We start from the raw sequence: 27,099 nt of genomic DNA, 5'->3' as shown, positions 1-27,099 counted from the left end.
TATTTCTCTGAAATATAATTACATCATAATTTGAAGCAACATAGTAGATGATATTGACGTAAATTCAACTGAAAAATGTGTATCGCCTCACTTTGGTCTCTTTTTCCCCACATATTGGCCAGATCTGATGGTGAAGTTTGGTTTAACCTTGAAACTGAATGCTAGGTTTTTCTCGAGGGTCGAGTTTCCATGTATGCCGATGACACAACAATCATTGTGACGTCCTCAGGTCTAAATGAAATTGAAAATAAACAAAACTAGTAATCAATTAATTCGAATGTTGGTGTAGAAACAATCATTTAATAAATAATGAAGATAAAACAACATTTATCCAGTTTCAAATATCAGCGCCCTCTCCAAATAAATCTAGGTTTCGAAACAACAGAATATACAAAATTCCTTGGAACACAACTTGACAATAAATTGTCTTTCAATAATCACATCGAATATTTGTGTACTTCTCTGAAAAAAATGTATTTTTCCTTCCCAACAATGAAATCAAATTTTTTGAGACATAATCTCTTGGATATATACTATGTTCTAGTGTATTCTAAGCCTGATATAAATAATACCATTTGGGATACTCATCAGAAATAAATAGAATCTTTATAATGCAAAAACGCTTCATTAGACTAACTTTGATCTCAAATACAGAGAATCTTGTGAGAAAACATTCCAAGACAAAACATTTTTCATATTTACCATATATTTATCTTCACAAAATATTAAGCTACGTTCATGTACATTCCCATTTGCTAACAAGAAATGAGGAAATTCACTCTTATCAAACGAGACGGAGGAACGACTTCCATCAGGAAAAAATAAAACGTAATGACTACAAAAGTTCACCACTTTATGCCGGGGCAAAATATTTCAACTCATTAACACACAACATCAGAAGTGAAACAATTTTTCTCAAATTCAAGAAAAAAGTCAAAGACTTTTTGGTAACAAGTTGTTTTTACTCCCTGAAAGAGTATGAAGATAATATTTTTGTGTAACATGTGCTGTTATTGATATAAGTGACATTAGATAAAATATCTGTTGTAAAATGTGACGTGTTATATATACATTCATGTATCAAAAATTATTAATAAAATTTGACTTTGACTTCTCTGCCAATGTCATGCTAGGCGGAAATTTGTAGACATGTCGTGTCAACACTTGACATCTTACAGGAGAACAGATTGATATGTCTCACACATATGCATGCCCCTGCATGAACTTCCGCAGGCCTAAAAACGATGTAATAGTTGAAAATGTCACACTACATTTGTCTTTTCGAAACATAATCTATTACAAATCTGAAGCCATATAATAGATGATATTGATATGATTTCAACTGAAAATCAGTTTGGTTTGGGCTTGAGACTCAACGTGAGTTTATTCACTGTCAAGGTTATGCTATACGGATATTTGCGGAGTTTCCGAAAGAGATGCGTAGGGTCAACACATGCCATTTTGCAGTAGAATAGATTGATGGGAAAGAAAGTTTTTGGCTTTCTACTACTCCATCTGATACAAAAAAATGGATGAGAGAATCTTCCAAAGAAAGGAAGGATTAATCAATTTGAAAATAAGTGACTCTATACATGGATGTGTAGATCATGCAAAGAAGTAACTTTCAGACACTTATTTTCAAATTGATTAATCCTTCCTTTCTTTGGAAGATTCTCTCATCCATTTTTTTGTATCAGATGGAGTAGTAGAAAGCCAAAAACTTTCTTTCCCAAAAAATTAATCACTCCTAAAAATATAACCCTTCCAAATCAATAGATTGATATTTCTCACACATGCATATGCTCGCCTAACAAGAACTCTCACGTATTGCAATACAATCTAATTATTTGAAATGCAACACTATATTGCAATATCTGACGGTGGAGTGTGGTTTGACTATAAAAATGAATACAGAGCTCATTCTTTGCGAGCATCATGCTAAATGGGGTTTGGAAATTCTCCAGAACAATGCGTACAGTCACAACAAACCATTTTACAGCGAAAAAGACACATATTTTCCACACCTAAATATATTCTCGGCATGAACTTTAACATGTCGCAATACACATATTTCAATTTGAAATGTATTACTATATTGTTCTTGAAACCCAATATTATCCAAGATTCAGGCCAATATACCATATACAATATATCATACAATATACCATATACCAGTGTGTTTTCAACTGAGAAAGGAGGTATTTCGACACTTCGACCTGAAAACTGATTAAGTGTGATCTTCAACTTGAATACGAGCTCATTTTCTGTCGATGTCCTGCTATACGGGGCTGTGAGCCCCAAAATATTACAAAATGCACACATTTTTCGCACATTCACACGCATGCTTCACACCAACTTTTTCATGTTGTATTATGATGTATCCATCAGAAGTGCAACACTAGGAGTTTGATACAAACTAGCATTCAATTCCAATACAAGAGTGTAGGCTAAAGAAGGCGAACACAAGTATCTCAAAGATATTTTTTCAGTTTGAATTATTCAATATGAAGTTTTCACATATTGATTTCTCTATTCTTCCAATCAGTATAACATTTACTTGCTGCATGATAAAGATACAATAATGCAACTTGTCGCTATCGAATTGGGTATTGTAATAGCGCGATACACATATTTTCCACATTTTCACTGTTGTTCCTGTAAATATAGTGTTTCAGACTAATATATTTATCATCATAGAAATTCATTATTCTGACATACTATGATTCCATAAGACATGTGTCTTTATAGCAGATTTTATTCATATTCATATTTGATCACATTACTTCTAACGCAAAGCTTTCCCCGCTAGGTGGTGCTGTTTCTAATTTACTGTTCGAGGAATATTTCCCGGCTATATATATATAAGCGCTCCACTTCGGTCGATCATTTATTGTTGGACCTGCTTCTGCAATTTTGAAAAATGTTTGCTGATGTGGTGAAATATATCACATCTATCCTTAGCCTCATAAAGGATGAATACAAGGAGAAAACAGTGAAGGATGGACTTGAAGAGTGTTATAAGGCTTCTAAAAGAATAAAAAAAGCTTTGAAAAATACTACTACTATGGGTGGGAAACAAAATCTGCTAGCATTCTTGGCCAATATTACAACACTACGTAATCAGATTAAATTTGAGATGAAGAAAGGATCAGGCCTGATAAGCCGGAAAGAGACAGCCTCTAATCGAGTACATTGGGCTGATTCAGTATCGGCTTTCAATTCACGTATCCGGACTGGAGTGATTAGTAATCTCAAGCATAAGGACCCCACCTCATTTTTGATCGACTGTAAGACCCTTTTTGTGAGACGAATTCAAAATGCATTGAAAAAGGATGCATTTTTGAAGGTTAATATGACATTCGGTGGAGAATTTGAGGTTGTCAAAGGCGATCGAATCTTAAACGAATATAAGTATTTCACAACATCTAACGCATCGATCCATAGTACCACTGATATGAATATGTGGTTTGAGGAACATGTTATGGAGCCAATCATGATAAAGTTAGAAGAGTTTCAGGAACGTGATAGTGGTTGGACGTTGAAAGCAGTAGTGAATTTGGGGGTTAACATAAACAAATTTGTGCCGCACAGAGGTTCATCATACATTGAGCTACCTTCTCAAATCAAACGAAAACAAGCATGCATAAATGTAAAAAATCATGATAATGCCTGCTTCGCTTGGGCCATTGTTTCGGCGTTGTATCCAGTTGCCCATGGACAACATTCAGATCACATTCTCTCTTATCCTGACTATTCGAAAGTTCTGAAGTTGAAAGGTATTCACTTTCCAATGACAATTATTCAGATAAATAGATTCGAAGAGCAAAATGATCTCTCAGTCAACGTTTATACGTTGAAACTTTCTAAATCCAAGTATACAGTAATACCGCTAAGATTGAGTCTAGCAAAAAATAAAAGCAAACATGTGAATCTACTCATGATTCAAGACATGTATTACGATGAAAGATGTGAGGATTCAATAAATGTCTATGATGTTACGTCACCAACCAGAAAACACTTTGTTTGGATTAAAGATCTATCTAGTTTGGTGAGTAATCAACTCGACAACCATAATGGAAAAAATATTTTTGCAATAGGTGTTTTCACTATTTTTCCACGCAAGCTAAGTTAGATAAACACCTTGAAGACTGCTCGAAGACAAAGGAATGCCTACCAAAATTACCCATGGAGGGAAAACATATTTTAAAGTTCAAAAATTTCAAAAATAAAATTACATCGCCTTTCATAATATACGCCGATCTGGAGAGTGTATTGATATCTACACAAGATGGCAATAAATATCAACGACACATTCCGGCATCTATTGGATATTATGTGAAATGCTCTTATGATTATACGCTATCATTTTATCGATCATTTCGTGGTGAAAATTGTATGAAATGGTTTGCCAACGAGATAGGTCAGTTTGCTGAAGATGTTGCAACTGTGTTCCAGTGTCCATTCGATATAGATATATCAGCCAGCCAGGAAACAGATTTCAGGGTAGCAACTCATTGTCATATATGTGACAAACCATTCACTATATCAGACAAAAAAATACGTGATCATAATCATCTGATACCTGGAAATAATTATCGCGGGCCATCACACAATGAGTGCAATATTAACTATCAAGATGATCAAACAATTCCCATCGTGTTTCATAACTTATCAGGGTATGATGCACATTTCATTATAAAAAATATTGCATTGGATCTCAATGGAAGTGTCACTGTTTTGCCGATAACAAAGGAAAAGTATATCTCCTTCACTAAAAGTATTTTGCGTAGCAATATCCGCTTCAGATTTATTGACTCATTCAGATTCATGAGTTCTTCGCTGGATACGTTAGTATCATATCTTTCAGATTTTCCAAATCTCATATCACAGTTCTCCAACCTCTCGAATGATCAACAGCAGATTTTGACAAAAAAAGGCGTAATGCCGTATGACTATATCGATTCTTTCGAAAAATTCAATGAAGATTGTTTACCCCCTATCGAAACATTTTACAACAAATTGGAGGATAAACCGTGTCCTAGGAGATCTTACTCACGTGCCAAGTTGATATGGACTACTTTCAAGATAAACACATTGGGGGAATATACGGATCTGTATTTGAAGACGGATGTTATGCTTCTGGCTGATGTCTTCGAGCAGTTCCGCTCAAGTTGTCATAAAACTTACGGTTTGGATCCTGCTCATTATTTCACTCTGCCTGGCTACACATGGGATGCTATGTTATTCAAAACGAAACATCAACTTGAACTTCTCACCGATGTAGATCAGCTGCTTTTTTTCGAAAAGGGAACAAGAGGTGGATTGAGTCAAGTTTGTTCCAAGCGAAGAGTCACAGCTAATAACAAATACATGGGTGACAATTATGATAGAGCCAAAGCTGACTCATACCTGATGTATTTCGATGTTAATAATCAATATGGTTGGGCAATGTCTCAATATCTACCATACGGCGGATTTGAGTGGATGGACACCAACATTGATATCACAAATGTGCCTGATGATGCCTCAGAAGGTTATATACTAGAAGTTGATCTGGAGTATCCAAACAGCCTTCACGATATGCATAAGGATTTACCATTCTGTCCCGATCATGTTGATCCTAAGACAAAAAAATCTCGAGCCGAAAGTACATCGGATGTGAAACAATTCAAATTGATGGCTACTCTTCAGTCGAAGAAAAAGTATGTGATCCATTACAGAAATCTCAAGCAGGCCTTAGAACATGGTCTCATTTTGAAGAAGATTCATCGTGTTCTAAAGTTCAAGCAGTCCACATGGTTGAAGCCCTACATAGACTTGAACACACGTTTGCGAACTGCTGCTTCGAATGATTTTGAGAAGAACCTATTCAAACTAATGAATAATGCCGTATTTGGTATGTACTACTATATTGAAAACTCAATTTTTGTCTCATATATATAAATATTTGTTTCAGGGAAAACTATGGAAAATCTGAGAAAGCACTCTGATGTTCGCCTTGTAACGAGTTGGGATGGGCGATATGGTGCCGAAGCCAGAATCTCCAATCCTCGGTTCAAGAGTTTGACTGTCTTCGATGAAAACTTGGCGGCCATTGAATTGGGAAAATCCGAAATATTCTTCAACAAACCTATATATGTTGGAATGGTAGTACTGGATTTGGCAAAGTTGACCACATATAATTTCCATTATGAGTACATGGCTCCTAGGTTTGGAGAAAATTTTTGCGCAGTTTATACTGACACGGACAGTTTGATTTATGAAATTATGAATTATGATCCATATGAGATGATGAAAAATGATTGTCATCAGTATTTCGATACTAGCGATTATCAATCAGATAACATCTACGATATTCCCCGAGTGAATAAGAAAGTGATTGGATTGATGAAGGATGAGAACAACGGAAAGCTTATGATCGACTTTATTGGACTAAGATCTAAATTATACTCAACTAAAACTGCAACGTCAGAAGATCAAATCACTGATCTGAAAGAAAGATTGAAGCAGGAGAATTATGAAAATGATGAAATCAACCAAATTGTGGCCAATTTCGGAGTATCCAAGAAAGCGAAGGGCGTTAAACATAATGTTGTCAAAACAAAAATCACTTTCGAAGATTACGTGACCTGTTTGGAAAATTGTACCGAAATAGCAATCACACAAAAATTAATAAAATCCTATAAGCATAGGGTGTATTCAACAGAACAAACGAAGATTGCTCTGAATCCTAACGATGATAAACGCTATCTAATTCCCAAAACCTACGATACTCTTCCATGGGGACATTACTCAATTCAAAATCTATGAATATTGATTGATAACAATATCAACTACAAATTATTCTCGTCTCAAATGAACGATTCTTTGTTCGAGTGAAAATCACATATCACATTGAAAGTTTTTGTTAACATATTATCCTGTTGCTGAGATACAGGTGTATTTTTGTGATTCAAAGCAGAACTATTGGAAAAATGAATCCTACTATCATTTATTTCAAATTGAATCATACACCTATGATCTGCCGAGAGAGGTTTTATATAGGGCTATTGGCGATGTTTTTTCCTCTATAATCTAAAAAACAAACGCTCCGGCAGCTCTACCTCCAGGGTGGTGTGGAAACGAGCAAAAAACTGTTTTAAGGATGAACTCACAACCTGACGATATCAACCCATTGTCCTCATTTTTTATGGTGAAATTTTTTGGTCTCTTCTTTTGGAGGGCTTATAAGTATCTATTAAGTCGATGTATTTCCTGAAAATATTAAATTCAACTTTCTCATCATATCTTTTGTAAACATACAACAATAAAAATTATTCATATATTATGTAAGATCTTGTTCATTATATCTTTTTGGTTAACATTTTGTGAGAAGTTGTTTTGAATCATTAGTTAACTTGAATGTGTTTTTATTGATGTTCAAAATATTATTTTCAATAGAAACATACTTTTTCTATAACATCAATCATTTTGTAAAATCAAAACCATAACACGGGGAAAAGATCCATGTTGACTTCAGGACGACATATTGACACAACCAGAAACATGACCAGAATAACTGAAAAAATAACCATTAAATCATCTTGTATGAAAGCTGTTCGGAAAAAGGTAACTGAAACTAGTTTTGATCTATTTCACTACCAAAATAACCAAAAACGTAACCAATTATTCATCTTGTATGAAAGCTGTTCGGAAAAGCGTGTAACTGAAACTGGTTTTGATCTATTTCAGTTTGAGATCAATTCAAAAATAACTGTTGACTTCTTTTGAATACATGTTGTTGATATAAATAGACGAAATCACACATAAAAATTCAGTTTTGACCTAATTGCAGTATATTTCATAGTAAAGCACTCCATCAATTATGAATCTCGATATTATAGAAAATGTCAAGTCGAACAAACATGTTAATATCAGCAAACCCTTTTCAACATTAGTCCTTATTGAGATTAAAATCTTTCATAATTACCAATCAACCACATCTATCCTTCAACTATTCTACACAAATATCTTCAATTTCATCAAAAGTCTACTATGAAGCCACATAATTGAAAATTGGTATGATGGAGATTGCGATCATACTGTTCGAATGAAACAATCACATTACAATTGTATCGTATCAATTGTTTTGCTATTCGTCTGTATGTTTGATCTAAATACATAACGTCGATATCTTTATGGCTACACATTGAAACATTTTCTCAAATTTGTACCAATATATTTCGAATACGCACTTGGTGTTATGAGAGTTTACTTGATTTTGAGATTTACTGGTGTAATTTTTTCTGCATATCAGTAGAATGGCTTTAGTTTTATAGGGAGACTAGATCAAATTTATTTTTTTCAACCATTCTCAGCTGGAAATAAAGTCCAAACATAACGCATTTATGATTCAACACCAGACATCCCTGTTTCGACCCCGCCATAGCTCTCATCAGTGGTGTTACGCTGAACCACAAATGCATTGCTAGAATCAACTGTAATTGAAGAACAAGCTATAGTAAAGAAGCGGGTTTACATCTCTGCCCACGGCGAAGATGGAGTTTGCAGACCGGTTTCGGGCTATTTTGCCACTCGACTACTTGTTAGTGCAAAATAGTGTCTATCATGAACATAAAGTCGAGTGGCCAAATAGCCCGAAACCGGTCTGCAAACTCCATCTTCGCCGTGGGCAGAGATGTAAACCCGCTTCTTTACTATAGCTTGTTCTTCAATTACAGTTGATTCTAGCAATGCATTTGTGGTTCAGCGTAACACCACTGATGAGAGCTATGGCGGGGTCGAAACAGGGATGTCTGGTGTTGAATCATAAATGCGTTATGTTTGGACTTTATTTCCAGCTGAGAATGGTTGAAAAAAATAAATTTGATCTAGTCTCCCTATAAAACTAAAGCCATTCTACTGATATGCAGAAAAAATTACACCAGTAAATCTCAAAATCAAGTAAACTCTCATAACACCAAGTGCGTATTCGAAATATATTGGTACAAATTTGAGAAAATGTTTCAATGTGTAGCCATAAAGATATCGACGTTATGTATTTAGATCAAACATACAGACGAATAGCAAAACAATTGATACGATACAATTGTAATGTGATTGTTTCATTCGAACAGTATGATCGCAATCTCCATCATACCAATTTTCAATTATGTGGCTTCATAGTAGACTTTTGATGAAATTGAAGATATTTGTGTAGAATAGTTGAAGGATAGATGTGGTTGATTGGTAATTATGAAAGATTTTAATCTCAATAAGGACTAATGTTGAAAAGGGTTTGCTGATATTAACATGTTTGTTCGACTTGACATTTTCTATAATATCGAGATTCATAATTGATGGAGTGCTTTACTATGAAATATACTGCAATTAGGTCAAAACTGAATTTTTATGTGTGATTTCGTCTATTTATATCAACAACATGTATTCAAAAGAAGTCAACAGTTATTTTTGAATTGATCTCAAACTGAAATAGATCAAAACCAGTTTCAGTTACACGCTTTTCCGAACAGCTTTCATACAAGATGAATAATTGGTTACGTTTTTGGTTATTTTGGTAGTGAAATAGATCAAAACTAGTTTCAGTTACCTTTTTCCGAACAGCTTTCATACAAGATGATTTAATGGTTATTTTTTCAGTTATTCTGGTCATGTTTCTGGTTGTGTCAATATGTCGTCCTGAAGTCAACATGGATCTTTTCCCCGTGTTATGGTTTTGATTTTACAAAATGATTGATGTTATAGAAAAAGTATGTTTCTATTGAAAATAATATTTTGAACATCAATAAAAACACATTCAAGTTAACTAATGATTCAAAACAACTTCTCACAAAATGTTAACCAAAAAGATATAATGAACAAGATCTTACATAATATATGAATAATTTTTATTGTTGTATGTTTACAAAAGATATGATGAGAAAGTTGAATTTAATATTTTCAGGAAATACATCGACTTAATAGATACTTATAAGCCCTCCAAAAGAAGAGACCAAAAAATTTCACCATAAAAAATGAGGACAATGGGTTGATATCGTCAGGTTGTGAGTTCATCCTTAAAACAGTTTTTTGCTCGTTTCCACACCACCCTGGAGGTAGAGCTGCCGGAGCGTTTGTTTTTTAGATTATAGAGGAAAAAACATCGCCAATAGCCCTATATAAAACCTCTCTCGGCAGATCATAGGTGTATGATTCAATTTGAAATAAATGATAGTAGGATTCATTTTTCCAATAGTTCTGCTTTGAATCACAAAAATACACCTGTATCTCAGCAACAGGATAATATGTTAACAAAAACTTTCAATGTGATATGTGATTTTCACTCGAACAAAGAATCGTTCATTTGAGACGAGAATAATTTGTAGTTGATATTGTTATCAATCAATATTCATAGATTTTGAATTGAGTAATGTCCCCATGGAAGAGTATCGTAGGTTTTGGGAATTAGATAGCGTTTATCATCGTTAGGATTCAGAGCAATCTTCGTTTGTTCTGTTGAATACACCCTATGCTTATAGGATTTTATTAATTTTTGTGTGATTGCTATTTCGGTACAATTTTCCAAACAGGTCACGTAATCTTCGAAAGTGATTTTTGTTTTGACAACATTATGTTTAACGCCCTTCGCTTTCTTGGATACTCCGAAATTGGCCACAATTTGGTTGATTTCATCATTTTCATAATTCTCCTGCTTCAATCTTTCTTTCAGATCAGTGATTTGATCTTCTGACGTTGCAGTTTTAGTTGAGTATAATTTAGATCTTAGTCCAATAAAGTCGATCATAAGCTTTCCGTTGTTCTCATCCTTCATCAATCCAATCACTTTCTTATTCACTCGGGGAATATCGTAGATGTTATCTGATTGATAATCGCTAGTATCGAAATACTGATGACAATCATTTTTCATCATCTCATATGGATCATAATTCATAATTTCATAAATCAAACTGTCCGTGTCAGTATAAACTGCGCAAAAATTTTCTCCAAACCTAGGAGCCATGTACTCATAATGGAAATTATATGTGGTCAACTTTGCCAAATCCAGTACTACCATTCCAACATATATAGGTTTGTTGAAGAATATTTCGGATTTTCCCAATTCAATGGCCGCCAAGTTTTCATCGAAGACAGTCAAACTCTTGAACCGAGGATTGGAGATTCTGGCTTCGGCACCATATCGCCCATCCCAACTCGTTACAAGGCGAACATCAGAGTGCTTTCTCAGATTTTCCATAGTTTTCCCTGAAACAAATATTTATATATATGAGACAAAAATTGAGTTTTCAATATAGTAGTACATACCAAATACGGCATTATTCATTAGTTTGAATAGGTTCTTCTCAAAATCATTCGAAGCAGCAGTTCGCAAACGTGTGTTCAAGTCTATGTAGGGCTTCAACCATGTGGACTGCTTGAACTTTAGAACACGATGAATCTTCTTCAAAATGAGACCATGTTCTAAGGCCTGCTTGAGATTTCTGTAATGGATCACATACTTTTTCTTCGACTGAAGAGTAGCCATCAATTTGAATTGTTTCACATCCGATGTACTTTCGGCTCGAGATTTTTTTGTCTTAGGATCAACATGATCGGGACAGAATGGTAAATCCTTATGCATATCGTGAAGGCTGTTTGGATACTCCAGATCAACTTCTAGTATATAACCTTCTGAGGTATCATCAGGCACATTTGTGATATCAATGTTGGTGTCCATCCACTCAAATCCGCCGTATGGTAGATATTGAGACATTGCCCAACCATATTGATTATTAACATCGAAATACATCAGGTATGAGTCAGCTTTGGCTCTATCATAATTGTCACCCATGTATTTGTTATTAGCTGTGACTCTTCGCTTGGAACAAACTTGACTCAATCCACCTCTTGTTCCCTTTTCGAAAAAAAGCAGCTGATCTACATCGGTGAGAAGTTCAAGTTGATGTTTCGTTTTGAATAACATAGCATCCCATGTGTAGCCAGGCAGAGTGAAATAATGAGCAGGATCCAAACCGTAAGTTTTATGACAACTTGAGCGGAACTGCTCGAAGACATCAGCCAGAAGCATAACATCCGTCTTCAAATACAGATCCGTATATTCCCCCAATGTGTTTATCTTGAAAGTAGTCCATATCAACTTGGCACGTGAGTAAGATCTCCTAGGACACGGTTTATCCTCCAATTTGTTGTAAAATGTTTCGATAGGGGGTAAACAATCTTCATTGAATTTTTCGAAAGAATCGATATAGTCATACGGCATTACGCCTTTTTTTGTCAAAATCTGCTGTTGATCATTCGAGAGGTTGGAGAACTGTGATATGAGATTTGGAAAATCTGAAAGATATGATACTAACGTATCCAGCGAAGAACTCATGAATCTGAATGAGTCAATAAATCTGAAGCGGATATTGCTACGCAAAATACTTTTAGTGAAGGAGATATACTTTTCCTTTGTTATCGGCAAAACAGTGACACTTCCATTGAGATCCAATGCAATATTTTTTATAATGAAATGTGCATCATACCCTGATAAGTTATGAAACACGATGGGAATTGTTTGATCATCTTGATAGTTAATATTGCACTCATTGTGTGATGGCCCGCGATAATTATTTCCAGGTATCAGATGATTATGATCACGTATTTTTTTGTCTGATATAGTGAATGGTTTGTCACATATATGACAATGAGTTGCTACCCTGAAATCTGTTTCCTGGCTGGCTGATATATCTATATCGAATGGACACTGGAACACAGTTGCAACATCTTCAGCAAACTGACCTATCTCGTTGGCAAACCATTTCATACAATTTTCACCACGAAATGATCGATAAAATGATAGCGTATAATCATAAGAGCATTTCACATAATATCCAATAGATGCCGGAATGTGTCGTTGATATTTATTGCCATCTTGTGTAGATATCAATACACTCTCCAGATCGGCGTATATTATGAAAGGCGATGTAATTTTATTTTTGAAATTTTTGAACTTTAAAATATGTTTTCCCTCCATGGGTAATTTTGGTAGGCATTCCTTTGTCTTCGAGCAGTCTTCAAGGTGTTTATCTAACTTAGCTTGCGTGGAAAAATAGTGAAAACACCTATTGCAAAAATATTTTTTCCATTATGGTTGTCGAGTTGATTACTCACCAAACTAGATAGATCTTTAATCCAAACAAAGTGTTTTCTGGTTGGTGACGTAACATCATAGACATTTATTGAATCCTCACATCTTTCATCGTAATACATGTCTTGAATCATGAGTAGATTCACATGTTTGCTTTTATTTTTTGCTAGACTCAATCTTAGCGGTATTACTGTATACTTGGATTTAGAAAGTTTCAACGTATAAACGTTGACTGAGAGATCATTTTGCTCTTCGAATCTATTTATCTGAATAATTGTCATTGGAAAGTGAATACCTTTCAACTTCAGAACTTTCGAATAGTCAGGATAAGAGAGAATGTGATCTGAATGTTGTCCATGGGCAACTGGATACAACGCCGAAACAATGGCCCAAGCGAAGCAGGCATTATCATGATTTTTTACATTTATGCATGCTTGTTTTCGTTTGATTTGAGAAGGTAGCTCAATGTATGATGAACCTCTGTGCGGCACAAATTTGTTTATGTTAACCCCCAAATTCACTACTGCTTTCAACGTCCAACCACTATCACGTTCCTGAAACTCTTCTAACTTTATCATGATTGGCTCCATAACATGTTCCTCAAACCACATATTCATATCAGTGGTACTATGGATCGATGCGTTAGATGTTGTGAAATACTTATATTCGTTTAAGATTCGATCGCCTTTGACAACCTCAAATTCTCCACCGAATGTCATATTAACCTTCAAAAATGCATCCTTTTTCAATGCATTTTGAATTCGTCTCACAAAAAGGGTCTTACAGTCGATCAAAAATGAGGTGGGGTCCTTATGCTTGAGATTACTAATCACTCCAGTCCGGATACGTGAATTGAAAGCCGATACTGAATCAGCCCAATGTACTCGATTAGAGGCTGTCTCTTTCCGGCTTATCAGGCCTGATCCTTTCTTCATCTCAAATTTAATCTGATTACGTAGTGTTGTAATATTGGCCAAGAATGCTAGCAGATTTTGTTTCCCACCCATAGTAGTAGTATTTTTCAAAGCTTTTTTTATTCTTTTAGAAGCCTTATAACACTCTTCAAGTCCATCCTTCACTGTTTTCTCCTTGTATTCATCCTTTATGAGGCTAAGGATAGATGTGATATATTTCACCACATCAGCAAACATTTTTCAAAATTGCAGAAGCAGGTCCAACAATAAATGATCGACCGAAGTGGAGCGCTTATATATATATAGCCGGGAAATATTCCTCGAACAGTAAATTAGAAACAGCACCACCTAGCGGGGAAAGCTTTGCGTTAGAAGTAATGTGATCAAATATGAATATGAATAAAATCTGCTATAAAGACACATGTCTTATGGAATCATAGTATGTCAGAATAATGAATTTCTATGATGATAAATATATTAGTCTGAAACACTATATTTACAGGAACAACAGTGAAAATGTGGAAAATATGTGTATCGCGCTATTACAATACCCAATTCGATAGCGACAAGTTGCATTATTGTATCTTTATCATGCAGCAAGTAAATGTTATACTGATTGGAAGAATAGAGAAATCAATATGTGAAAACTTCATATTGAATAATTCAAACTGAAAAAATATCTTTGAGATACTTGTGTTCGCCTTCTTTAGCCTACACTCTTGTATTGGAATTGAATGCTAGTTTGTATCAAACTCCTAGTGTTGCACTTCTGATGGATACATCATAATACAACATGAAAAAGTTGGTGTGAAGCATGCGTGTGAATGTGCGAAAAATGTGTGCATTTTGTAATATTTTGGGGCTCACAGCCCCGTATAGCAGGACATCGACAGAAAATGAGCTCGTATTCAAGTTGAAGATCACACTTAATCAGTTTTCAGGTCGAAGTGTCGAAATACCTCCTTTCTCAGTTGAAAACACACTGGTATATGGTATATTGTATGATATATTGTATATGGTATATTGGCCTGAATCTTGGATAATATTGGGTTTCAAGAACAATATAGTAATACATTTCAAATTGAAATATGTGTATTGCGACATGTTAAAGTTCATGCCGAGAATATATTTAGGTGTGGAAAATATGTGTCTTTTTCGCTGTAAAATGGTTTGTTGTGACTGTACGCATTGTTCTGGAGAATTTCCAAACCCCATTTAGCATGATGCTCGCAAAGAATGAGCTCTGTATTCATTTTTATAGTCAAACCACACTCCACCGTCAGATATTGCAATATAGTGTTGCATTTCAAATAATTAGATTGTATTGCAATACGTGAGAGTTCTTGTTAGGCGAGCATATGCATGTGTGAGAAATATCAATCTATTGATTTGGAAGGGTTATATTTTTAGGAGTGATTAATTTTTTGGGAAAGAAAGTTTTTGGCTTTCTACTACTCCATCTGATACAAAAAAATGGATGAGAGAATCTTCCAAAGAAAGGAAGGATTAATCAATTTGAAAATAAGTGTCTGAAAGTTACTTCTTTGCATGATCTACACATCCATGTATAGAGTCACTTATTTTCAAATTGATTAATCCTTCCTTTCTTTGGAAGATTCTCTCATCCATTTTTTTGTATCAGATGGAGTAGTAGAAAGCCAAAAACTTTCTTTCCCATCAATCTATTCTACTGCAAAATGGCATGTGTTGACCCTACGCATCTCTTTCGGAAACTCCGCAAATATCCGTATAGCATAACCTTGACAGTGAATAAACTCACGTTGAGTCTCAAGCCCAAACCAAACTGATTTTCAGTTGAAATCATATCAATATCATCTATTATATGGCTTCAGATTTGTAATAGATTATGTTTCGAAAAGACAAATGTAGTGTGACATTTTCAACTATTACATCGTTTTTAGGCCTGCGGAAGTTCATGCAGGGGCATGCATATGTGTGAGACATATCAATCTGTTCTCCTGTAAGATGTCAAGTGTTGACACGACATGTCTACAAATTTCCGCCTAGCATGACATTGGCAGAGAAGTCAAAGTCAAATTTTATTAATAATTTTTGATACATGAATGTATATATAACACGTCACATTTTACAACAGATATTTTATCTAATGTCACTTATATCAATAACAGCACATGTTACACAAAAATATTATCTTCATACTCTTTCAGGGAGTAAAAACAACTTGTTACCAAAAAGTCTTTGACTTTTTTCTTGAATTTGAGAAAAATTGTTTCACTTCTGATGTTGTGTGTTAATGAGTTGAAATATTTTGCCCCGGCATAAAGTGGTGAACTTTTGTAGTCATTACGTTTTATTTTTTCCTGATGGAAGTCGTTCCTCCGTCTCGTTTGATAAGAGTGAATTTCCTCATTTCTTGTTAGCAAATGGGAATGTACATGAACGTAGCTTAATATTTTGTGAAGATAAATATATGGTAAATATGAAAAATGTTTTGTCTTGGAATGTTTTCTCACAAGATTCTCTGTATTTGAGATCAAAGTTAGTCTAATGAAGCGTTTTTGCATTATAAAGATTCTATTTATTTCTGATGAGTATCCCAAATGGTATTATTTATATCAGGCTTAGAATACACTAGAACATAGTATATATCCAAGAGATTATGTCTCAAAAAATTTGATTTCATTGTTGGGAAGGAAAAATACATTTTTTTCAGAGAAGTACACAAATATTCGATGTGATTATTGAAAGACAATTTATTGTCAAGTTGTGTTCCAAGGAATTTTGTATATTCTGTTGTTTCGAAACCTAGATTTATTTGGAGAGGGCGCTGATATTTGAAACTGGATAAATGTTGTTTTATCTTCATTATTTATTAAATGATTGTTTCTACACCAACATTCGAATTAATTGATTACTAGTTTTGTTTATTTTCAATTTCATTTAGACCTGAGGACGTCACAATGATTGTTGTGTCATCGGCATACATGGAAACTCGACCCTCGAGAAAAACCTAGCATTCAGTTTCAAGGTTAAACCAAACTTCACCATCAGATCTGGCCAATATGTGGGGAAAAAGAGACCAAAGTGAGGCGATACACATTTTTCAGTTGAATTTACGTCAATATCATCTACTATGTTGCTTCAAATTATGATGTAATTATATTTCAGAGAAATATAATGTAGCATTTTTAATCATTAATGAATATGTGGTAGTTCATGTTAGACATGCATATGTGTGAAAAATGTCAGTCCGTTCTCCTGTAAAATGTTATGTGTTGAGTCTACGCATCTGTTATGGATACCTCACACACATCCGTCTAGCATGACGTCGACAGATAATAACCTTGCATTCATTTCAAAGTCAAATCAAACTTGATGGCTAAATATGTTAATGAGAAGTGAATGAATTTATTTTCGATCAAAGTGATGGCATATTCTACTTTTCAGATATAGTTACGCCGATATCATATGCTGTGAAGGTCGTAACGGAATGCAAAAGTTACGTGCAATATCAAAATCGACAAGTTTTTTGTTAAACGTTACCAAAAAATATAGGTACAAACTATAGAAAATCGGTTCATTAAAGCAGTTGTCTCTTCCGACAATTTTTAAATTCTAACCAAACCCCAATATTTTCTCAATCCTAAAATATTTCTCTTCCGAATATGTATTCTGTAATTCAATTCCAATGTTTTCAGTGTTTTTCCCACATAAAATATACCTAAATAATAACTGTTATTTTATTCGTCACAATGATTACAGCATTGCAATAGATTCAGATCTTAAATTCTATTGGATAGTTACAAACAACAAGAATTCACTCTCTGAACTCTTATTTCTTATCACTTGTGCTTTATTGGTTTGATTTATGTTGAATCTTCAGTTCACCCTACTTCAACACCTGTCTTAAATTTCAATCCGCCTCAACCTTACCTTTGCACAGCTCAAGTTGATGATTTTAAGATTAATACTTCACGAGATTCGACAATATCTACACATGCACGTTATTTACTCTCTTCAGTTCATACTAAATTACAATTCGTCCTAACCTTACCTTGACACAACTCAAGTTGATAATTTTCAAGTTAATACTTCACGAGATTTCACAATATTGTTCATCAAATGCACGTTATTTAATCTTCTCACTCCACAATACTTCAACACCTGTCTTAAATAGATTACAACATCACGGCTTTTGGCCGTTCACCCACACACAGAGCCTACTCTTTAATATGGAACAGGTAGTTTGGGAAATTATTCAACCCACACGAGGGTGGCGATGACTGAATTTCATCTTTAATGCCAGATTGTATTGGGTCGAGCGCGCAGACTTATTTTATTTTTATTTTCAATACAGTGGATCGTGCGACATCTGAATGGTGTATGAAATTTTGTGGATCTGGGGAAATCTGGCAACACTGTCTTATGGAGATTCCCATGTTGGGACAAAAATTTGTAAAACGGAGCTTGGCTTTTTACCCTAAATTTACATGGTATTTCCCATAAGGCGGTGTTGCCATTTGCCCCGTACTCTCTTAGTTCCTCTACTACTATTTCTATTCCGAACCGTTTTCGAGATAAACTGTTTCAAACGGACACTGACGTGGTTTTCTTGCTGGTGATTTTGAATCCATCACTTATTTTGGATATTCAACATTTTTTTTATACTTAGTAATATTTCTTTTTGATCCAGTTTTTTAACTGTCTCAGATCAGTCAATTCGAAATTGGTATGTACCTACCTTAGAAAAAGTTACAATTTCTATACATTGAGGTATTGATTGGTCTCTAACGTACAACAGTACACATTAATATTTTTCAATGGTGTGCTCTGGAAAAATAAATAAACCAATTATTTAACGTCAGACTTTCGTTGGTGGTTTTGACTAATTGTGACAGCTACCAATTATAATAGAATAATGTCAAGATTAGATTACAGTAATGAAGATTTCTTGAATTTATTAATAATTTATGGAGAGTGCAATAGAATTGCAAGTAGAACATGCCGAGTATTTCATGAAAGATATCCACAACTTCCGAAGCCGAATAATAATGTGATAAATCGACTACTAAATAACTGTTGGTTGAATGGAACCTTCCGTCCAAAAATCATTCGTAAGAAGACTAAGGTGAATGATGATGACAATGGTATAACAGTTTTGGGATACTTTCATGCATTTCCAAATGCTTCTCTGCACGAGGATGAAAGGGATATAGGTATACCCTACGTGACAATTTGTCGAATTCTTAATAAGCATAAATGGCATCCCTATAAGTTCTACTGTGTCCAACATTTGAAAGAGACTGATTTACCTCGTAGAGTGGAATTCTTTGAATGGTTACTTGTCAAGACTCAAGAGGATGAACATTTCCTTGACAATATCATATGGACAGATGAGACCAAGTTCATAAAAAATGAAGTTTTCAATAGACACAACAGTCATTATTGGGCGCCAGAAAATCCCCATGTTGTCCGCCAAAGGGGTTTTCAAGAAAGATGGCAATTCAATGTATTTTGTGCCATAAAGAATGAGTCAATTTTTTATATCGAGTTTTATGATGATGATTTGAATGCATCAAAATATGAAGATTTACTGAGGAATGGAATTCAAATGATTTTAAATAATAGACCAGGAAGAGAACGTGTATGGTACCAAATGGATTGTGCTCCACCCCATAATTCTCATTCAGTCAGCGAAGCTTTAACCGAAATCTTCGAAGACAGATGGATTGGTAATAATGAACCTTTTCGTTGGCCTCCTAGAACACCAGATGGCAATACATCAGATTATTTCATGTGGGGTTTCATTAAAAATATGGTTTACTCTACTCCAATAACAACAATGGAAGATATGAAATCGAGAGTTACAACTGCTTTCAATAGTTTGACTCCAGACTTGATCAGAAGCGCTACACATGACAATCTTTTGAAGAGATTACATGTTTGTTTGAGTAGAGGTGGAGATGTGTTTGAACATATTCTGAAATACACTGACGATTAAATTAACTCATTAATTTATGGGTTTATTATTTTCAGTTCGTGTTTCAGCGTTAATAAAACTATTGTTTGAAGAGAAGTTTCATTCGATGGTTGAGGAGTATTTTAATAATTATCTTTTCATTGTATTATCTGTGACTAATTGAGAAACATCAAAGGAAATCTGTTTTACAAAAATGAGTGATGAACAAGGAAACCATGTCAATTTCCGTTTGAAACAGTTTATCTCGAAAATGGTTCAAAATAGAAATTGTATTATCAGAACAAAGTTGATCTAAAATTGGATGTAGAGCTCAAAAATGTTAAAATATACAGGGTGTTCAATTTGAAAAAATTGAGTTCCACTCATTTTTTCATGAGATCAAAGTATCTGCATTTTTTGAAGACCCTGTATGAGGCAAATGAAAATATGACTCGGAGTGAGGATCATCATAGTATCACCCCATTCCATTTCAAATTTGATCGTTTCAGTGCAAGAGAGTTCAAGATTATCAGCATTTATAAAAGTTCATGTTTGGTAAAAAAAATATCGAAATTAATTTATATCTTCTAAACGGTAATAGATAGGTATAGGAAAATAGTACATGAATTTGTTGACAAAGTGATAATGAATCATAATATGATATTATATACGGGGTGTTTCATTTGAAAAATCAAAGAAGCCGCTACTTTATAGTAGAAGCGACAACGCTGCTTTTTCTAAAATATTTTAGACGTGTAGGTCATATTGACTTATGCATACTGTGGAATTTTCAGGTTGATCCGTTGAATAGTTTGCCAGAAACGGCTAATTAACGCTCATCATGAAAAGCCCTGTATAAATCTTATAATCAGACCTGATAATACAGATCATCATCTGTATTATCAGGTCTAATACAGGTATAATACAGGACGCTAATTTTGACTGTTTTTTAAAATTGTATGTCTCTCATATTGAAAAACCTGTATTTCTACTATACAGGAAGTTGGTATGATACAGGTTAATACAGACCATCACCTGATAATACAGATCTGATAATGGTCTATACTGGTAATACTACATAGTGTATACTGATGATGAAATTAGAATCAATATACCGTATACTGGTAATACTATTTCATCAGTTCGGACTTCCATTGTCTAATATAAATTGATTTGAAATCCCTGAAAAAAAAATTAATGAAAAGATTAACCGAAAATAACAATTGTATTGAACAAAAAACTGTTACGTCACGACGTTTCGATTGTTAGTATCCACAATGGTCTCCGGGTGAAAACTGGACTTATTCAGAAGGTCATCCTCGTTTCATTCAGGCTTGGAGTCCAGTTCCCCTACCCTTTCGGCTGATTATTGGTCTCAAGAGGGACCAATGGGTTCATGACTGATGGTATGACGGCATGAAGTCCTTAGATATCAGTGGCACCCTTCACGGGATACCCCTACCTGGCTGGGGTGGGATGGATGAGAAAGTTGTTCATCCGTTAACGGGGGACATGAGGGCCTCATTCGACAGAGTATCGGGGCCTTCTATATCGGGAGGGGTCGACTACAGCATAAATCTGTGGCTTCCGTGACTAACGGGTTTTCATGAGTTTTCGTACTTTCAAAAACTCTCTGATTTTCCGACTGGATGGACTGCCGAATGTAAGGCAGTTGCAAATCTCTGCGGATGGCTTCATTCCGCACGAACCAAGGAGCATTCACAATCATCCTAATTAACTTATTTTGCAACCTTTCCAAAATGGAAATGTTGGACGGAGCCGGTTGTCCCCAGACGCCTGAAGCATACATGATGACAGACTTGAACATCGTGTTATAGATGGTGATTTTGTTTTTCGTGCTCAATTTAGATTTCCTATTGACCAGAGGGTACAAACTAGCTATCCGACCCTCGATCTTTGACTTAACGCACATGTAGACGACGCCGAGCTCTCGACCCATGGAAGATGAGAGAAGAGCCGTGTCATCGGCGTACAGGGATAGGCAGGTCGCTGGGGTAGAGTGAATACAGCGTCGGAGAGAGCACGGCCCCCTGTGGCACTCCAGCGAGGATCTCTCTGTTACTGGACTTATTTCTCCGAGATCTGACTATTTATAGGTCATTCGAGAGCTTTCACCTCTCTTCGCTTCATTGGTTTTAGCGGGGGATGACCGTTTGGCGGGAGTTGGTCGATTAGAGGTTTCCATATGTTACGTATCTCTACGCTAGCTTGACTAAATGCGTTTTTGGACAACATATATGCGGCTTCTTTGAATTTTCTCCTAAACCAGTGTTCTCTTTTTGGAAACGTTGGTGTAGAGGCTTTCCACATGGAAACTGATCAGTTGATCCTGCTCTTTGACGTCGATTTCTTCTAGTAGTTCAACGAATTTTTCACAAAAGATGATGTTTTACCTTGCAATGGTTTAATTATTGGTAGTAAAAATCTGGACAAGTTCTGAGTGTTTGAATCTCTGGAGCTAATGATCGGTCTGAGCGGAACATCCTTTTTGTTCCTGTCAAAGAAGCACTTCAAATCATACAGAAGAAGCTATCCTAGAACAAACTTACCGATACAAGTAATCATGGAATTACTAGGATGCTGTGTACGAAACTGCTACTTCCAACTGAAGAACGAATTCTTTACGCAAGATAAGGGACTGCCAATGGGATTGCCACTTTCACCGGTTAAAAAATTCACAAAAAGGATGTTCCGCTCAGACCGATCATTAGCTCATGCAACGAATGGCTAATAATGAAAAACCCGTTGAGTCTTTTGCTAGCTGATTTTTTATGGATAACCTTGAAAATAAAACTCATAATAATCAGTCAATTCACAGTTCCTCATATTGGTACAGATACGTATATGATACCTACTTTTTCAGTGGTACAAGTAGGCAGTTGGGCAAATTTGTCGTACCTATCACTTAAATTTACCAATGAAAAGGAGATGAAAAATTAAATAATTTTTTTATGTGCAATTTTCTACAAAACACAAATATGGACATTTTCATACATAATTATTCGACACATCCTTATTAGCATAAAGTAGCAGCAGTACCTGTGCTCCAAAGACTATAAAATATTTCACTGTTAGGCAGTACTTTTCGAAGATAACTGAATTTTATCAAACAAATTGCTATCAATTTGTTTGATAAAATCAATAAAATAAATGAATAAAATAAAATGAAAAAATAAAAATCAATGATATCTGATTTTTATTCCACAACGAATGTTTGAAATACAAACTGAGTAGAAAAAAGTATCTTCTGTATAATTCAGTGTTCATATAGAAGTATTTGTTTCGATAGAATTTTTTTCTTTCATGTAATTCAATGTTTATATGAAAGTAGCTGAAAGTTACTTCTTTGCATGATCTACACATCCATGTATAGAGTTTTTAAAATTGATTACTTCCTTCCTTTCCTAGGAAGATTCCCTCATCCTTGTTTTTTGTATCAAGATGGAGTAGTAGAAAGCCAAAAACTTTCTTTCCCAAAAATCATAGCAGTAGGTTTTTGAATATGAAGACCAATCCCTCATTTCCAAACCATATTTTGGCAGCGGGTCATGGGTTCAATTACAACTATGAAATGTTACATTTGGAAGAAAAATGTCTTGATGTCAACAAGTGGAGCAGTCCGAAAGTGGTCCAGCAAGAGATATATGGGAGTGGAGTAGAAACAAACTAGTTATATGGATTGACAGCTATGTACACCGAACCCAAAGAATTATTTAATGTCAAGATAGATAATATGTTGGATGAAGAGTGTGGGTTTGGGCAATCTGTGGAATTGTTCATTACAATTTAGATGTTCATAAACACATAGGGGATTTTATTGATATACTCAGAGCGGATAGGTGGCGTAAAATTAAATCAGGGAAAATAAGAAAATTTTTCAAGTGAAATATTTTATTTTTACTTTCAATTATAAATGCCTGAATTATAAATAATTATGTATATAAATTGTTTATTAAATAGATTGTAGGTATATTTATGTATATACAAATATTTTATGAATGAAGGTATTAAAAATAATGATCCAAAGGAATTGAATCTTACCACGTATCAAGTCTTTTTTCTGATCTGTAATGTAAAAATTGATAATTAATTTATTAAATGTGCATATTGTGCTTTCAATTGTATAGTGAAACACGTGTTGTGGTTTCATAAACTGTCCAGTGAAAATATGTCCAAATCTGAAATGAATATTTCTCTCGACTAAGAACTGAAATGAATATGGAAAAAAATTTAAATCGTTCCCACCTAACGATTTAACATCATCGTGAGAAGTAACCGATGGCAGATATAGCAGTCTCTACTAAAATGAAAACACATTCAAAGAAAGTAAACGCATATCAACTTGGGTCAATAACTTCAGTTACTTGTGAATAATATCTACATATAAAGTACATGAGTGGGCAAGCAACAAATGTCATTATTTATTAATATCTCTAGGAATCCAACATTTTGTGGTTTTATGAGATGAGCTGAGGAAGTACCGATCGGTTGAAAATTAACAGTTCTAATGACTGCAATAACCATAGTGAATAATAATTTGTTTTGTCGATTTATTATTTAACGTACAATGTTACATCAGATACTTGGACAGGAAGGCTGTAATAGGTAAATTAATGAAAAAAGGTTTTGAATATATGAAAAAATGTTACACAAGCATCTACATCAGTATATTATCTAAAAAGATAAGGAGATCCTTTATGGAAAACCGACATACCAAGTCGGTCAAATTAGGAAAAAGTTGCCTATTGCATGGAATTATTCAAATGTCAGTTTTAAATTCAGAAAATTCTGATTAGTTCTGGAGATATTCGAAAGGAACCAAAATTGACAGTTTGTTATATTTATTGTTAACTCTTTTAAAGTTGTACAAGATGGCGTTGAGAAATGTTTAATTCGTCACCAATTTTAATTTTTTATTTGGACCGGAAAGAGAATCACCCACTGTAAGTTTAACCTTTTGGTGACAATTTCACTGATGCATCACGCATTACCTGAAATTATTGAATTTGAAAACGTCACTTCTCAGAAGGTATCGCAAAAATTATATTTACCAGCACGTTTTTGAATATGAGGGTCAACTGAGAAGTATTACAAGGTGTATTTGAAAAATAATTGTAATTTGTGTCATTATTTTTATAATCAACATTGACAATTTTTTATAAAGTAGCTTTCAGGTAATTCGTTTGATGAATCAACATGTAACGTGACCTACCTATCCAGATATAGTTCTTATATCTTCAAATACAAAGGTTCACTTCATAAGGAAAAAACGTTGTGATAAACACAGTAAACGAAACAATAATAATAGCCTGATTGTCAGGTACTTTATTTCAGCTTCAAACTGAAACGTTTAAAATTTAATAATAATCCTCTTTTTGTGATTTTAATAAGATAGTATAGCGTCGTACAGCGTTGTATTCGTAATGGAAAAATACTTTTGGGAAAAAACTGTTTGGCTCTTTACTTCTTCATCTTCATACAGAAAATGTGGAAAACTTACAAAGGAAGGAAAAAAGCACTTCCTTATTTCGGAAGTTCACCACATCTTTGGTAGATAGTCTGAAAAATATTTCACTTTCAATTCAATTAAAAAAATGTCTTGTAGAAGAGAAAAATGGAAAAAACGTGAGACTAATTTTGTCATAGTTTTTTATTCGAGTCGAGGAAAAAGTAAAAATGATCGGCGAATTGTTAATAACCCTTGAATTGTCCAACTTTTCTAATTCTGACATAAACTGATCATCAAGTTGTTTTCACAGTGGTTCAGAAGTCACTTCGAAATAATAATATAGAATGATTTGTATTTGATTTTTTTAATGATTGAAGTTCTTATAGTATTACTACTGGCTTATTCATTTCAATTTTGTTGGAATATTTGAAGATTGAATTTATCACCTGGTAGTTGTTAAGACTTGAACTTACCTGGCGCCCTTAATCATCTTTTTAAATCAGTTGAAATCATAACGAACCTTTCTCACTAAAGCTTGCTTCAGATACCTATTCGTCATCTGACGGTAGTAACCTCGCATGCAGTACCTAAGTAATTTACGGTTGCATTGTCTCAAAATAATTTTGTGTAAATTCTAATATACGGAAAAATTAATTACAATACCTCGAAGTTTTCGATAAATTTCTATTTTTTAACGAAAATTTCGTTGTGTGAAAACTATTTTCCCATTTTTTTCCGTGGTCTGTAGGTTTTTGTAGCTTACGTTTCGTCTATTGCTGCGGTAGACAAAGGCAATGTGGTAATGATCGGAATAATAAGAAAGACACAATGTTTGAAAATATAAACTAAGTACGTAAATGGATACATTTGTAGTTTTCAATAATATGATTCCCTGTTAAATCAATCGTGCTCCGACACCCGAGATGCATTAACTTTACATCCCGTATTCTTTTCGATTTCAATAATGTTTCGATTCGAAATAAAAATGTTTCATTACACCAATTAGTTTCAATTAGGATATTGAGATTTTTGGATATCATAAATATATACATTGTTGGCTATCAAGATGAAGTTTGAACTGAAGCATTGTTGTTTGATTTTCATGAAGTTATGTGGATCAGTGAAGTGTGACGATTCGTTTTTCAGTGCGTATTCTTGTATTTGTAATTTCCATTAGTGAGTTTTATTTGATTTACATATATATATTCATTTGAGTTGTCTCTGTAAATTGAGGGTTTAGTCACTGTCATAATCATGATATTAAATTAAACTTGTGAGAAGCATTCATGCAAAGTTTTAATATTCGGTCACAATCATATTTGATTCCATCGGTTCAATTTGATTAGGACACTGACATAAATTGAAATTGTCAGACTAGTCCCTGATATTTACGTATGATTCAAGTTTAATAACATCCAGATGCTTACTTCATGTCTATCAGTTTTATCGCTGTTGGGAAGAAGCGTTTTTTCACTGTATCGTATTTGGGTGGCCTAATCTTCAATGTTTCCATATTATCGGTTTGAAGAAAATAATCATTGAAAAATCCTGAAGTGACGATTATTATGATTGTCCATCCACCATTGGAACACAAAACAGTAATACAAGCTACCTTATTTCCTTTCGTGGTGAATAAAGTTCGGAATAT

General features: G+C 34.3%; 2 protein-coding genes and 1 long non-coding RNA gene across 3 annotated transcripts in view; 1 reads left to right on the top strand and 2 right to left on the bottom strand.

Annotated features, from left to right (window-relative positions):
- Positions 1 to 27,099, bottom strand: part of LOC141486782 (uncharacterized) — a 61,582-nt gene that overhangs the window by 8,346 nt on the left and 26,137 nt on the right. The gene's annotated exons all lie outside the window — the stretch shown is intronic.
- LOC141486752 (uncharacterized) lies at positions 5,235 to 6,845 on the top strand. Its single transcript, XM_074185265.1, has 2 exons — positions 5,235 to 5,896; positions 5,957 to 6,845. Exons 1-2 carry the CDS (start codon positions 5,239 to 5,241, stop codon positions 6,808 to 6,810), a joined length of 1,512 nt encoding a protein of 503 aa, XP_074041366.1. The 5' UTR covers positions 5,235 to 5,238; the 3' UTR covers positions 6,811 to 6,845.
- Positions 8,313 to 11,963, bottom strand: LOC141486731 (uncharacterized). The gene is made up of 3 exons (XM_074185235.1): positions 11,302 to 11,963; positions 10,823 to 11,241; positions 8,313 to 8,477 (listed from the first exon to the last, which is right to left on the bottom strand). The coding sequence occupies exons 1-3, from the start codon at positions 11,957 to 11,959 to the stop codon at positions 8,313 to 8,315; spliced, it is 1,242 nt and encodes a 413-aa protein (XP_074041336.1). The 5' UTR covers positions 11,960 to 11,963.

The sequence above is a fragment of the Leptinotarsa decemlineata genome, unplaced genomic scaffold, assembly GCF_025532065.1.
Source record: "Leptinotarsa decemlineata unplaced genomic scaffold, Ldec_3_MD MMD2_tig00026369_RagTag_RagTag, whole genome shotgun sequence".
Taxonomy (NCBI): domain Eukaryota; kingdom Metazoa; phylum Arthropoda; class Insecta; order Coleoptera; family Chrysomelidae; genus Leptinotarsa; species Leptinotarsa decemlineata.
The sequence above is the reverse complement of the archived record's forward strand: the minus strand, read 5'-3'. Positions and strand labels throughout refer to the sequence as shown.